Source organism: Myotis myotis, unplaced genomic scaffold, assembly GCF_014108235.1.
Source record: "Myotis myotis isolate mMyoMyo1 unplaced genomic scaffold, mMyoMyo1.p scaffold_m19_p_29, whole genome shotgun sequence".
In the NCBI taxonomy this organism is placed as follows: Eukaryota; Metazoa; Chordata; class Mammalia; order Chiroptera; family Vespertilionidae; genus Myotis; species Myotis myotis.
In genome coordinates, this window is record NW_023416334.1 from 3,052,398 (window position 1) to 3,068,636 (window position 16,239).

Below are 16,239 nucleotides of genomic sequence, written 5' to 3' on the forward strand. Positions count from 1 at the left end.
CCTGATTAGAAAAAGTAGTACAGAACATGATCCTTCTGAGGCAGTAGTACCATTTCTTCCATCTTATGGGTGGAAAAACTGAAGCAGAGATAAGTCAAGTAATTGGCTTTATCACACAGTTTTAAGTGTCAGAATCAGGGCAAACCACAAAATGTGCAAGCCAGAGTCCATACATGTCATCGTTGCATCATCCTGTTTTTTCAGTGTTATAGAGTAGCCATGCAGGTTTTAATTTTTAAATCTAAGGGACTATTCTCAATATATAGGGTAGGGTGCCTAGGCCTGGCCGGCGATCAGGGGCTATCTATGAGGCGACGGGCAGGGCGAACGGGGGGCCCCCGCTGGCACCCACCTTGGCTGGCAGCCTGGCGCTGCCCACTGGCCAGCCCCACCCCCTTCCTGCAGTCACCTGCCTCTGCAGGGTGACTGGCAGGTGGGGCAATCGGGGGGCCCCTCCTGGCACCTGCCACCTGCTCGCCAGCCCTAGCGGGAGCAGCTCCTATGTTGATCGTCTGCCCTCTGGTGGTCAGTATGCATCATAGCAACCGGTCGTTCCACTTTTCGGTTCATCTGCATATTAGAGTTTTATATATTACTAGAGGCCCGGTGCACAAAAAGTTGTGCACTGGGGGGTCCCTCAGCCCGGCCTATGCCCTCCTGCAGTGTGGAAACCCTTGGAGGATGTCCACCCCAGTGGGGACCCTCACCTCATGGAGGTTTGGCCAGCCTGGGTGAGGGGCTGATGGCTGTTTTCAGGCTGGCCAGGCACCCTGGCAATGTAAGCTCCCAGCAGCAATCCGTGTGACCCGACCCGGGGCAGCCAGGCGGGGCAGCCGTGATCGGCTAGCCCGTCCGGGCGCCCATGTGCGACCCGACCTGGGGCGGCGCCCCAACCCCCAGATTGGCCTCGCAGTGTGCGCGACCTGGGGCAGCGCCCCAATCCCCGGATCGGCCGTGCCGAGTGCGCGACCTGGGGAGGCAGGGCAGGTACCGAGGGATCGGGCCTGCCATCTGCCACCCGAGGAGCGGGCCTAAGCCAGCAGGTGGTTATCTTCCGAGGGGTCCCAGACTGTGAGAGGGCACAAGTGAGGCTGAGGGACACATCCCCCCGAATCTCTCTCCCCTGCCAGTGCACCAATTTTTGTGCACCGGGCCTCTAGTTGTAAATAAGAGAGGAATATGCTAATTAGCCATTACACCCTGAGGCATAACAACCAAGCGTGTCACAACCAGATCACAGATACAGCATGAGGGTGGGCCAGTGAGGTACAAGTGGGCTGCGGAGAGCTACAGGAGGGGGCAGGGCAGCAAGCTATGGGGGAAGGGGAGTGGGGGAGCTACAGGAGGACGGGGCAGTGGGTGGAGAGCTATAGGAGGGTAGCAGTGACCTACTGGCGCATGGATTCATGCACAGGGCTACTAGTTCTAGTATAAAACAGACATTAAACAATACATAGAAGATATATCAGGCAGTAATAAGTGCAGTGAATAAATAACAAAACTTAGGAAGCAGTGGATAAAGAGATATTATAGAGGTAGGGTTACATATCAATAGAGGCCTGAAGAAATGGGAGAACAAGCCAATAGGCACATTTTTGAGAAGAGCATCCCAGGTAGAGGGGTTAGCACATGCAAAATCCTGAAGTGAGGGTTGCTCTGCTCAGGAATAGAAGAAAGAACAGTGGTTAGAACAGAGTGAGCAAGCACCTCACACCTGTTAGAATGGCTGTTATTAAAAAAAAAACGACAAGAAATATTAAGTGTCTGAAGCATGACTGGCATTTTCAAGATGTTCTGTTTGTAGCACTTGGACCATCTCAGGTGCTACATAAATATTTGTTAGTTGAACAAATAAACACATTATGTTCAAGTTTAATGTCTCTATGCCTTGAAACACAAATGTCCTATTTCCTTAATGAAGCAATTCCTAAACAGTCAAACCACTAAGCTAAAAACTACGTATTTGGGCTAGCAGGAGGTACAACTAAATTTAACATTTTGAAATACCTTCACTGTCTTCTGGATTTTCTTCTTCATTAGAGGCTTCAATATCTTCATCTTCCTGAGCAGAAACGGTGGAAGCTACACTTTCACATTGAGACACATCTCGTTCTTCACGAGGTTTTCGTGAAGTCTAGAGTAACAAAATATTAATTATGATTTAAATAACTAAATGGAAAGAAACAAGCCTTTTCCTATCTGAAATCATGGAGTTCACAAATACATACACACATACTAAACAAGAAGGCTGTATATGTGACAGCTGCTCTGGTAAGAGTACTGTTATCTCCAGATAACCATTAACTAGTCTTTTGTGTAGGTAAATCGTTTTCAACAAATTGATCAAAAGTAATATAAAAACAAATTTTTTTTAATTACTCACCACTATACATGTATAAATAGCCCCAAATCACAAAACTCCTGCTCTTCTTTCCTTCCAAATAATGTATTTCTAATAAAAATAACATATTTTTTTCTTATAATAATAAGGTGGAATGTGGAATCTTCACATGCAATAATGTACTATATCCCCAAGCATTTTCTTCACTATACAATATTCATTAATTCTTTTTCTTTAATCCTCACCCAAGGATATGTTTTCATTGATTTTAGAGGAGGGGTGAGAGAGAAACATCGATGTGAGAGAAACATCAAAAAGTTGTCTCCTGAGCACACCCAGATACGGGACTGAACCTGCAACCTAGGTATGTGCCTTGACTAGGAATTGAACCCACAACCTTTTGGTGTATGAGACAATGCTCCAACCAACTGAGCCACTTGGTCAGGGCCAACAGAATTTATTAAATGTCAATGTAACAATTCAAGTACACAAAAATAGAAATCCTATATATCTTCCACTGTGTTTTAACAAATAACATTCTGTCATGTTTTCCTGGGATCTCTTTTAAAAAGATAAAACACTCTAGACCAGCGGTCGCCAACTCTTTGAACCTCACGGACCACCAGTGGTCTGCGGCCCACCAGTTGGCAACCGCTGCTCTAGACCAACAATTAAAGCCTGCTGTTCCTATTATTACAGTTGTAATTAAAATGATCAGAACAAGAAGTTTTAAAGACATCTGTGATGATAATTTTATGTCAACTTGGCTGGATCACAGTACCCAGATATGTGGTCAAACATTATTCTGGATGTGTTCATGCATGCGTTTGTTTGTTTTTCCTTTGGACCAGATTAATATTTAAGTCAATAGGCTTCTGAGTTGAGCAGATTGCCTTTCATAATATGGGGAGAGCCTCATTCCATCAATTAAAAGCCTTAATAGAACTAGATTGATGGCTACCTGCACCCTACCCCCAACACACACACCCTACAAGGAAATTTGTTCTCAGACTGCAGCTCTTCTGAGTACCCAGCCTATCACCCTATCCTATTGGATTTTGTACCCACTTAGCCTCCAAAATCATGAGCCAATTTCTTAAAGTAAATCAATCTCACCCTGGCCTGCTTTCACTCAGTTGGAGCATCATCCAGTACACTGCAAGGCTAGGGGTTCGATACCCAGTGGGGGCACATACCCAGGTTGTGGGTTCCATCCCCAGTCAGGGTGCATACAGGAGGCATCTATCAATGTTTCTCTCTCACATGGATGTGTCTCTCTCTCTCATTCTCCTTTCCTCTCTCTAAAATCAATTAACATATCCTCGAGCAAAGATTTTTTAAAAAATAATAAAAAATAATTAAATCAATCTCACTCCCACTCCCGCTCCCTCGTGAAACACACACACACACACACACACACACACACACCCATTGGTTCTGTTTCTCTGAAGAGCCCTGTCCAATAAAAACAATGTTTATCTTTTAGAAACATGTCTGATTTATTCTTTTATTTTTCTCCCAGAACAGTTTTGAAGTCAACTCTCTCAGCAGTAGGTTTTTTGTTATTTTCTTTCCTTTATATTTTAGTTGCTATAGCATATTTTTAGCTCTTGCATTCACATTTTTAACCTAAAAGTTCCTTTGTGTATAACTTTTAAAATTAGCCAACATTATAATTCAAGTGTGAATCAGTTTAAACGTATGCACTTTTATTACACATTAGATCATTCTTTTTATTTTTTTAGTTTTTATTTTGGAAATTTTGAAACACATACAGAAGTTAGAGGCAAATCTTGTTTCATCTATACCTAACCTACTTTCCCTGATCCCCATTCTGTACTGATTTATTGTGAAGCAAATCTCAGATTTATCACATGAATATGTTAATAATGTAAAATATATCTTGCAATGATGGCTCATCTCAAGTAGTAGTTGTATTTCTAAAGAAACATTGACAAATAGTCTTAGAAAATATGTTAGAATGTCAAATCAAACAGACCATAAGAACGTGATTAAGCTATTTGTATTTCTCAAATATGTTTACGATTAAATTGTTAAAGTAACAATCGGTAAGAATGCTATTAAACGACATATATTTTATAGCTCCTTCTTACTCAGATTTACTATTTTCTTCATTCATCTTGTGCTTCATTAAAAAAAAAATTTCAGCCCTAGCCGGTTTTGCTCAGTGGATAGAGTGTCAGCCTGCGGACTGAAGGGTCGTGGGTTCAATTCTGGTCAAGGGCACATGCCTGAGTTGTGGGCTCGATCCCGTGTGGGGTGTGCAGGAGGCAGCTATCAATGATTATCTCTCATCATTGATGTTTCTATCTCTCCCTTCCTCTCTGAAATCAATTAAAATATGTATTTTAAAACAAGGAAGTCTGCCAAATAGTCAACTAAAAATGACAGTCCATGAAAAAAGAGAGCCTTGGAACTCAATTTCAAGAGTGCTTTTCCTTGAGAGAGCCATCATACTTTGATAGTGAGCAGGAGAACTTTATGCATGCTTCCCACTTATCATGCAGACATGTACTCAACAGTTAAGATTTAGTAAAGCTAATTTTTGTTGCTTCATCAAGGAAATTCTTAAGTGACACTGGCTTTAAAACAAAAACAAAATGCTTCAAATACCTGGAGATTAAGAATACATTAAAGTACTTGGCACAGTGGTGTGCTGCCAGGGTTCATGCAAAGGCACCAGCACTCTCACTCACAACTGCTTTAACACCATCAATGCAAATGTAAATACAGTAGAAAAAAATAAATAACATCTTAAGATTTTAAGTAAAGACAATGAAACCTCAGCTCTTGAACTTAACTGATCTGGAAGGCCATTCGAGAAGAGTTTTTTTTCAAAAATTGACTCATTTTTCCCATTAGAAATAATGTAAATTGAATTAATTCGTTCCATACTCCCAAATGATTTCCCATTTTAATCTTTCTTCTATACATTACCATCTAATGTACTATCTATAACAATAAAAGCGTAATGTGTTAATTAGACCTGATGAAGCCATGGTGGCCGAGGCAGAGGCGGCCACCGCTGTGTTGGGGGCTGAGCCCCTGGCACAAATTTCATACATCAGGCCTCTAGTCTATACTAATAAAAGGGTAATATACTAATTAGACCAGATAGACTGGACGTCTTCCAGACACGGCCCCTTTCCCACCCGTGGCCCCTCGCCCAGGCTGGCCATGCTCCCAGTGGGGACCCCCATCCCAACCGGATGTGTGCCTGGTCTGCAAACCGCCTGCAACCCCTTGCCCACCCAACCCTGCCCCCAGTGGGGACCCCCACCCTGACCGGGGGCGTGGCTGGCCTGCAAACTGCCCACAGCCCCTCGCCCAGGCCGGCCCCGCCCCCCAGCGGGGACTCCCCACCTCGATCCAGGACCCCCTTCAGGGCAGGCCAGCTGGAGTTCACCCATGCACCAGGCCTCTATCCTATATAATAAAGGGGTAATATACAAATTGACCCTAACGGCAGAAAAACCAGAACGACCTCTGGACCTGTCACTAAGAAATGCACTGACCACCTCTTGGTCTCTTTCCCCAGCCAGCAGGCTCCGATCGCCTGATGGCCACCTGCAGTGGGGGTGGGGCCGGTGGGTGGGTGGGAACAGCCGACCTCTTGGTCCTGTCCCCCAGCTGTCAAGCCCAGATTACCCGATAAAGAAAGGGAAACCAAGGGTAGGTGGTGGCAGGGGGGCAGGGCCAGCTGCGGACAGCTAGGGAAGATGGCCCTGATAGCAGGCCAGGCCTAGGGACCATACCCACACACAAATTTCGTGCGCCAGACCACTAGTCCTATATAATAAAGAGCTAATATGCTAATTATACCAGACGGTGGAACGACTTTCGGGAACAACCAGTGGGCAGGGGGCAGGTTTGCAGAGCCGTGAAGCAGCTGGGGATGCAAGGGCCGAGGCAGCTGGGGCTGTGAGGGCCGAGGCAGCCAGAGCTATGAAGGCCTACCCTTTCACGAATTTCGTGCATCGGGCCTCTAGTTTAATATATCAACAAATACCTCTTTTCTTAAATTTATCAAATTTCAGCCTTAAATGAATCACTTTCAGCACTCATTTTAATGGTGCAGCATCTTTGCTTTTTAACATATCACTGCCTCCAGAATACTGTCACTATCCAAATCAATAACAGTTATTCTACCTTTAATTACCTGTGATCAGTGACTTTAATACCATTAGCAACATTAGCACTCTTGAGGACCTCTTTATATTTTAAAATTGTGCTAATTGTCCATTTTGCTAGCAACAAAAGCTAAATAAATAAATATACACAAAAATATTCACAGCACAATTTCAGGAGATGTTAACAATGTGAGGGTTAGTGTAAGATGACTAGCATTCTCTCCTTTGTCTGTGGCTTGAGGGACCACTTTTGCTGTGCTGATGTATCAGCATGAAAGGGCTGCCAGGTTGAAAACTGAAGTTTTGTTCAATAACTGAGACATTTTTTCCATGAACAACTTGGCAAATGGTTCGAAATGGGAGACATTCGAAAACCCAGGTTTGACTATAGTCTTGAGCTAATAGAACCCTCAAAGAGCTCTATAGGTTTTGAGAACATTAAAACGTCCTTCTTAAGAAATTTTCATTAATCTTATACTTTCTGGGTTTTTTAAAATAAATCTTTAATGTTCAGATTATTACAGTTGTTCCTCTTTCTTCCCCCCATAGCTATCCTCCACCCAGTTCCCACCCCACCCTTTGCCCTTACCCGCCCCACTGTCCTCATCCATAGGTGTATGATTTTTGTCCAGTCTTCCCTCACTCCCCAAATCCCTTTCCCCCCCGAGAATTGTCAGTCCACTCCCTTTCTATGCCCCTGATTCTATTATAATCACCAGTTTATTCTGTTCATCAGATTTTTTTATTCACTTGATTTTTAGATTCACTTGCTGATAGATATGTATTTGTTGTTCATAATTTTTATCTTTACCTTTTTCTTCTTCTTCCTCTTCTTAAAGAATACCTTTCAGCATTTCATATAATACTGGTTTGGTGGTGATGAACTCCTTTAGCGTTTTCTTATCTGTGAAGCTCTTTATCTGACCTTCAATTCTGAATGATAGCTTTGCTGGGTAAAGTAATCTTGGTTGTAGGTTCTTGCTATCCATCACTTTGAATATTTCTTGCCACTTCCTTCTGGCCTGCATAGTTTCTGTTGAGAAATCAGCTGACAATCATATGGGTGCTCCCTTGTAGGTAACTAACTGTTTTTCTCTTGCTGCTTTTAAGATTCTTTGTCTTTTGCTCTCGGCATTTTAATGATGTGTGTGTCTTGGTGTGGTCCTCTTTGGATTCCTTTTATTTGGGGTTCTCTGCGCATCCTGGACTTGTAAGTCTATTTCTTTCACCAGGTAGGGGAAGTTTTCTGTCATTATTTCTTCAATAGATTTTCAATATCTTGCTCTCTCTCTTCTTCTGGCACCCCCATAATTCAGATGTTGGTATGCTTAATGTTGTCCCAAAGGCTCCTTACACTATCTTCATATTTTTGGATTCTTTTTTCTTTTTTTTTTTTTTCCGGTTGGGTGTTTTTTGCTTCTTCGTATTTCAAATCTTTTGACTTGATTCTTGGGATCCTCTTGTCTGCTGTTGGATCTCTGTATATTATTCTTTATTTCAGTCAGTGTATGCTAAATTTCTAGTTAGTCCTCTTTCATATCCTCGAGGGTCTCACTAGATTTCTTGAGGATCTCACTAAATTTATCGGCTGTTTCTAGAAAATTCTTGAAAAACCTTATAACTGTGGTTTTGAACTCTATATCCAATAGGTTGCTTTCCTCCATTTCTGTCATTTGTGACCTGTTTCTTTGTCTCCGCATTTTGGCTGTTTCCCTGTATTGATAGAGTGGCTTTGTGAGCTAGGTGTCCTATTGGGCCCAGTGGCTCAGCCTCCCCAATTACCTGAGGTGCACCCCTTTGTGGTCTTTGTACACAGTCTTGTTGTAGTTGAGCCTTGATTGCTGTAGGTATCACTGGGAGGAATTGACCTCCAGGCCAACTGACTGTGAGAATCAGCTGTGTCTATGGTGGGAGAACTTCTGTGCTGGAGACACCCTTATGGGGCAAGACTTGCTTCAGTGGGGCTTTGGTGCTCACTGAGTCTGCCCCCTGAGTGTGTCCCGCATAGATCTGAGGAGTTGTAATCTGGATGGTCCCACTCTGACCACTGGGTACACTGGCTCTTGGATCTCTAAGGAGGTTCTAATTTAGCCTCTGCCTGAGGCTACCCAGCAGGAGCTACAGAGAGATCTGCAGATTCCTCTTCTTTGTTTGGGGTTTGGAGGTGCCCAGATGAGGCCCAGCTGTGAAGCAATGCAAGCTGCTGTGGGGCCTTGGGCCTGCTTTTGGATGTTCTGGGTCTCTCTGACCCAGCTGCAGTTAGTCAGGTAATTTTAGATTGCAAAAGGCCAGGGCATTCATATGCAAAAGCCTTTGCTAGCAGCCTGGGGTCTCAGAGAATCAACAGGGCAGAGCAAACAGCTATGGCTGATTTTCAGCCCTGCCGCAAGAGGCCCGGATCTCAGTGTCCCGGGGTAATCGGTAATTGCTGCAAGCACCTCTGAGAGAAGGCCACCCTCAAGTTCCGCCCGATGCCAGACAGTCCAGTTTCTCCCCGTATGTATCTGGGTCCCCAGAAACTCACCCGGAACTGGAGTTCAGAGCAGTTGGGAGCTTGTGTCTCCCTCCTGATTGCAAAAGACACCCGCGTCCTCAGTTGCCAGGCCTTTCCACGAGCGCCTCCATACCTCTGCACTTCCGCACCTCCTCTGAGTCTCAGTGTGTTTTTCTCTTTCCTTCTAGTTGTAGAATTTCCACTCAGCCAGCCTTCCTGTGGTTCTGGATGATGTCCATTTTGTCTTTTACTTGTAGTTTTGAAGTGGTTGTACAAGGCAATAATTTCAGGTCTTTACCTATGCCGCCATCTTGGTTTTTCCTACTTTCTGGTTTTTAACATTTATCCAATATAATATTTCTCTGAGAAAATGCTTTGTAATATGCCAAATCAAATCATGTCAAGAGCACTCCAACTAATTTTAAATTCAAACTCCGAAATGCTTCCATTTTTAAATCCAGTTTACAGTAATTCAAATGTACTGAATCCTCATTACTACTAACAGAAGTTTTATTCTTTGGGCAGTAAATAAATAGTCAACTTGTGTCAAGAAACTAGCATATCTTTTACAGGTAAACGCAATAAATAAAAATATGAGCTACAGAAGTTTTTCTCAAAACCTATCTTGAAGTTCAAAAAACAAAAACTGTAAGTAAAAATCAGTAAGAGATTCACCACGCCTGACGTACTCACTTTCTGCTTATGCTGCTGCAAAAGGTTGTCAAGGTTGTGTCGCCTTTTATAGTTAAAATAGAAGTTTTTACATTGAGCTTCACTTTTAGTTCCCACCATTTTGGCAATTGCTGCCCAGTTACGACCATGTTCTACTAGACCTGTATTTTAAAAACAGAACAAATGTTAAAGAACAGTAACCTGATAAAGCAAACAAGAGTAATAATAAAACAAACTTAATCATTGTATTCACAATCATTAACACTAAAAGTGTTTTCAATTCTCACTGATATACTTCAATACTTACTAAAATATGTATTGACACAAAACTCACTGAACAGCTCTATTTAAAACATGCTCATGAAAGCCCTAGCCAGGGAGCTGAGTTGGTTTGAGCATTGTCCCAGTATGCCAAGATTGCAGGTTCGATCCCCCCATCAGGGCACATACAAGAATCAACCCATGAATGCATAAGTGGAACAACAACAACAATAAAAACAAACAAACAAAAAGCATGATCATTGACGTTGGACACATAGTAATAATTCAAATACTTGTAAACTGACTGAGAAGGTAGTTCTAAATCTTTGGAAAGAGTGTATCAATATAAAATTAATAATACAATCAAATATAAATGATTAACATAACGATATATATACAGGGAGGGGCAAAAGTAGGTTTATACTTGTTCATATGGAAAATAATAAAATCCTATGTAATCAACATCTAATATGCTAAGTGTATGGTCATCTGGTCAGCCATTCAACCAATCAAATAGTAATATGCTAATGATATGCTAAGGTCACTAAACTGCTTGCTATGACATGCACTGACCACCAGGGGGCAGACGCTCTGACTGGTAGGTTAGCTTGCTGCTGGGGTCCAGCTGATCGGGACTGAGCGATACAGGATGGACATGCCCTGCAGCCCTTCCGTGGTCCCTCTCTGGCTGTTCAACTTCCTGCATCCCTTCCTGGCCCTGGTAGTGCACCAGTGGAATCCCTCGACCGGGCCTGTGCCCTCTCACATTCCGGGACATCTTGAGGGATGTCAGAGAGCTGGTTTCGGCCCGATCCCGCAGGCCAAGACAAGGGACCCCACTAGTGCACGAATTCATGCACTGGGCCTCTAGTAATTAATAATACAAGAATAAACTCTGTGTTTCATGTATTCACAGCTAAAAACCTACTTTTGCCCCATCCTGTATGTATGTATGTATATGTATGTATACACACATACAAGACTCCATGAATCATCAGCATGTCTTCAGTCCATTCACAATCAAGAAATGTCCTAAGAAAAATTAACCATTTGAAAAAAATCTGTTGTAACCCAAAGCATCACAGAAACCTATGCCATCTGATACTTTTTAATCAAATAATACATATATGCACACATACACATGTCGAAGGAATATGGGTATGAAAATGCATATATACATAAGAGTTATCCAGCCAGACATATACTTTAAATACAGGTGTACCCAAGCAAAAATTTCCAGTATAAATTTAAGAATTTATAGAAAAACATCAGTTTTTCAAGTTTAATTCCCGTAGCTTCCTTAATAATTACTGGAAGATCACTTCTAAATCTTACCCGATATATGAATAAGAGATGAAAAGAGTGGTGACTAGCCTTAACCGGTTTGGCTCAGTGGCTAGAGTGTTGGCCTGCGGACTGAAAGGTCCCAGGTTTGATTACAGCCAAGGGCATGTACCTTGGTTGCGGGCACATCCCCAGTAGGAGGTGTTCAGGAGGCAGCTGATCAATGTTTCTCTCTAATCAATGTTTCTAACTCGCTATCCCTTTCCCTTCCTCTCTGTAAAAAATCAATAAAATACATTAAAAAAAAAAGTGGTGACTAAACAGTCATATGTTAGTGTATCTACCTGAATAAGATTATAATATAGTTAATATCTACTTACTTCACTATGAAATTTTGATTATCAGAGAATAAATGTGAATCTTTTAAAAAGTTAACATGTAATCATGACAAATCACAAATGTTCTAATCATGGCAAACTTCAAATAAAAGACAGAACACTAACTGCTGTATTTTTGGTAAACTTGGTTTATATGATACTTAAATGTATCACTCATTACCTGGTAAATAGAAAGTAAGTCTGAAATGTATCACTAAAAGTCAAGCTGTTTACAATATCCTCTATCTAGAATTACAAGGTAAATACTTAACTCCCCCAAAAGGCGGTTAATCTCTCAAAAATTATTATATTTGAAAACAAATAATTTATTTATAAACCAATTATTTATCCTATTAGAAATCTTAAATTTTATATTACACTAGAGGCCTGGTGCCAGCTCTCCCACATCCCCTGAGGGGTCCTGGATTGCGAAAGGGCGTAGGCCAGGCCAAGGGACCCAACCAGTGCACAATTGGGGCCGGGGAGGGATGTGGGGGGTTGGCCAGCTGGGGAGGAACTGTAGGAGGCCTCCAGGGCATGTCCGGCCCATCTTGCTAAGTCCTGATCAGCCGTACCTCAGCAGTAAGCTAACCTAGCAGTCAGAGCATCTGCCCCCTGGTGGTCAGTGCCCGTCATATCAAGCGGTTGAGTGGCCTTAGCATATCATTAGCATATTACACTTTGATTGGTTGAGTGGACAACTGGACACTTAGCATATTAGGCTTTTATTAATAAGCAACAATGGATTAATAAGCAACAGTGGAAAAATACAAGACCCATAAAGTTCCAGAATAAGATCAAGGACAGGATCCAAACTTTTGTTTGTCTGTCTACAATGTTCATACTCTTCTCTGAATCACAGTGTAATTTCTTAGTAGTTTTTAATCAAATGCCTTACCAAATAAGCACTAAGAAGTTATTTATCATTCTATTCAATGCAACTTTTAAATAACACAAATACAAACTTTTTACATGAAAATACCTTCCAAAACAACTTTAAAAGTATTAATCGCAACTATTCTGAAAAAGTGAAAATAGCCTACTTGCTCTTTAAATAAAATGAGAACCTTAATTCCCTTAAAAGTGGCTCTTCAACAAGGCACACTTAGGGTGCCTTATAAGGTACCAACCACACAGTAAAAAAAAACAACAACTTGTAAGTTTACTTCTAAATTCTATTTATCATTGTGGAAGAACTTTTTTCTTAGATTAAAAAAATTAGCTCTATCTCACTCATTAATAATAAAAGCATAATATGCAAATCGACCAAATGACCGAATAGCAGAACGACCATCAGAAGACCACGCTATGACACGCACTGGCGCCAGGTCAGCCAAGATGGGTGTGATGCGCTCAGTCTGGGGGCCCTGCCATCGCCACACCCTCTGTGGAGCGATCTATCAGGGGGTGGGGGGGCTACACGATTGATCGCCCCAAAGAGGAAGGCCTAGGCTACCCAGCCGGTGGCGCTGTGGTGGGTGGGCAGGGCCTCCCTCTGCATGGTGATTGATTGTGGAGCCCCGGCAAGGCAGCCTGGGCCTCCCTCTTTGAGGCAATCAATATTTTCATATACATTTTACTAATTTTCTTTCATCTCTGACACTTCTATTATAAAGAAAGGAAAAATAGCAATATTAAAATATTTCCTCTAATTAATTCCCTTTCGATGTGCATGAATTCATGCACCAGGCCACTAGTTATTAATAATCTTACAAACAAAAACAAAAAAACTTGAAGAATCTGAACTATCATTTACCTTTTTTAGCAACTTCCATTTCTTCTTCTGTCCATCGAGAGGTTTCTACAGGCTCTGTAGAAACTAAAATAAAGAGAGAAAACCCAATAAGGTAGAGAAAAATTAACCCAAATCCTTCATTCACAGATTATATGGCACAGACTGCATAATTTGTAACCTATTTCTCTGACAATTGGTGAAAGAAACTAAAGAAATAGGATGGCATCAGCCTCTTCCCCCACCAAACTAAAGGGGAAAATGCAACACCTCTGTGATCTTTCTTAATGTTTTTTAAAGTTCCGTCCATATCTACGTTTGAATACCATTAATTTATTTTCTAAGAAGTCCCACTTCACCCAGTGCCTTCCCAATTATTAGAGCTCCATCCTTTCCTAATGAAGAGTCAGAGGAAGAAACAGCACTCCACCTGCTGGTCCAGGCACAGTCCTCTCCCATTCTCTGAGTCCCCTGTCTCTTCCTCTCTTGGAAGCTCTTATGTTCATCCTCCATGCCTGACATCTAGTAAACATGGATGGATCATGAACTGAACACTTTCTCTTTTACTTTAGAAAGAAAATTGAGACTATCAGGCCTGAAATGAGCACCTGCTGTATTCCCCTTCTCAATAGTATATACTACCATCCACCCAGTCACTCAAATTAGTAACAGGATCCTCAGACTAGTCATTTTGAATCCTTCCTCCCATTTACCACTCACATCCAATGATATGTGTCAATTCTAATACCCTGAATCCACCTCTCCTTGCCTGGGCCACTGCATGCATAATGTTGCCCTTCTAGTTGGTCCCTCTTCCTCCAGCCCTCCTTCTCTCTAATCTGAGCTCCACAACTGTCACTAGAGATATCTGAACTCCAATCTAATCAAAGCACTCCTCTATTTAAAACCTTTGTAAGCAACGAAGCATATAGTTCAAACAAGGCCCTTTGTGATCTGCCCCCATCCGCTTGTCTACATATTTCTCTCACATTATTCTTGCCATTCCTAGAACTTTCATACTTAATCTTACAGTGAAATTGGTACCACTGAACCATCAACGGTGGTACTCGACATTAACATAATCCTTTATAAACTAATGAGACAATACTTAGCAACAAAGACAAATGCTTTGAACTCTTGGACTCAATATTCAGAATTTATTCCTATAGAAAATAATTTAACAGAAAGAAAATGATATATGAATTTTTTTTTAATTACAGTGTTATATTGGCTTAAAAGGAGGGTAGAGGATAACAACAGGGTATGGGTCAGGAAATTGTGCCTCTGGGAACAATGCCAATATTTGGCAGTCATCAGAGTAAAATTGAAGATGGCTTAGAAACTAGAAAATATTCATGATATATGCCATGTTAAAATATCAGAAAACAAAGTAGCATGTACATTAGGATTATAAGTAAGTAAAAAGAAAAAGAGCTCTATTAGGGTAGCAAAATAGGGGCTGTTGTTCTTTTACAAAGAAGTTTGAAAAATGTGAAAGCCAGACTTGCAGAGTATTTCTAGGTTGTCAATATCAGAGGTCCCTGCTGCCCCAGCCTAGCACTGAAACAGAATCCCAAACAAAAGTGTGGCTGGTTCACTCCATCTGCCCACTCACTGGGTTCTGGCGGCGGTGGCAGAGGTGGAGGGGGCTCCTCGGTGGCGGCTGCAGCTGCAGCACTAGCAGCAGCGGCTTCATTTGTCATGGACCTGGTGATCCGGCCCTTTCGGCGGCCCTGACTATTGGCAGTCTTTCGTCCCCGGGGTATGGCCTGCTCTCTCTCCTCAGTTTCTTCTGCTATACCTTCTGTTTTGTCCTTTTCCTTAGTATTTTCTCTGGAAACAAAAGTGAATGAAAAGTTTGTGTGATTTAAGGTATACATATGTCAAAGAAGGCAGCTTTGAAAAATCTTTAAATAGAAACTGAATAAAAGTAACCAATCCCTTCATTACTAAAACAAAATTTATAAAATATTGTCATGCCTCAATTTTGAGAAGTTTTGACTGATTCAAATTAAGATATTTCACAAGAGCTTGTTTTGTTTGTTAATGGACTTAAAATGTAAACACATTTCAAATCCCCTGACTTAGATACAAGAACACTCTCTCTGAGGAAGTAATGAAGCACAGAAACACCCTCTGGACCTGCAACCCAGAGGCAGGGGACACCGAGAGGTAGGAGTCTTGGATTCCTGGCCTTTGCTGCGACACAAGTTTCCTCCTTTGTGAAATGAAGAAGCTTCAGGACACTCTCCATGACAGATGCTCTTTCTGTAATAACAGTCTACAATATTGTTTTATTAAAGCAGGCTCCATATTCTTCACCACCTCAAGGACAGTTATGTACAAACAGGGCAGCATGGCCTAATAGTTAGGAAAATGGCCTCTAGACCCAGGCTGCCTGGGTTCATACAGAGCTCTATGTGATGACTAGCCCTGTGATGACCTTGGACAAGCAACCTTACCTCTATGGAGCTCAGTGTTTCTCATCTGTAATATGAGGATAATAATAGTATATTTCATAGGGCTGTGGTGAGAATTATAGAAATTAATTTCTGTAAAATGCTTAGAACAGTGTCTGGAACATAGTAAACTTCGTAGGTGTTTCCTACTATTAAAGTTAAACTTCCTTCAGGCTATAAAGGGCTTATCATAGTCTCAGGCACTTAGGAAAAACACAATAAGCGGTCATTACTATAGCAATAGTACCACATGTAATACTGGAAAACCATTCTCTGTCTTTCTTATCTCCCAGGGTTGTTATAGTTAAAAGCAAGGTGCTTAGATTTATCAGGGATATCACTTTATAGATTATGTAAATGTCTAATCACTGAGTTGTACACCTGAAATATCATATTATACATCAACTATAACTGAAAAGTAAAATTTTTTTAAGTAAGGTGCTTAATGTACATTTTTACAAATGAACA

The 16,239-nt window shown here is 41.6% G+C and overlaps 1 protein-coding gene across 22 annotated transcripts in view; it reads right to left on the bottom strand.

The window, feature by feature from the left end:
• NCOR1 (nuclear receptor corepressor 1) overlaps positions 1-16,239 on the bottom strand; it is a 231,918-nt gene that overhangs the window by 66,118 nt on the left and 149,561 nt on the right. For all 22 annotated transcript variants that reach the window (XM_036296355.1, XM_036296348.1, XM_036296347.1 and 19 more), the window contains 4 exons: positions 14,928-15,145; positions 13,337-13,399; positions 9,680-9,819; positions 2,008-2,134 (listed from right to left, as the gene is read on the bottom strand). In XM_036296355.1, the coding sequence (XP_036152248.1) occupies positions 2,008-2,134; positions 9,680-9,819; positions 13,337-13,399; positions 14,928-15,145 (548 nt within the window). The remainder of the gene's footprint in view (positions 1-2,007; positions 2,135-9,679; positions 9,820-13,336; positions 13,400-14,927; positions 15,146-16,239) is intronic.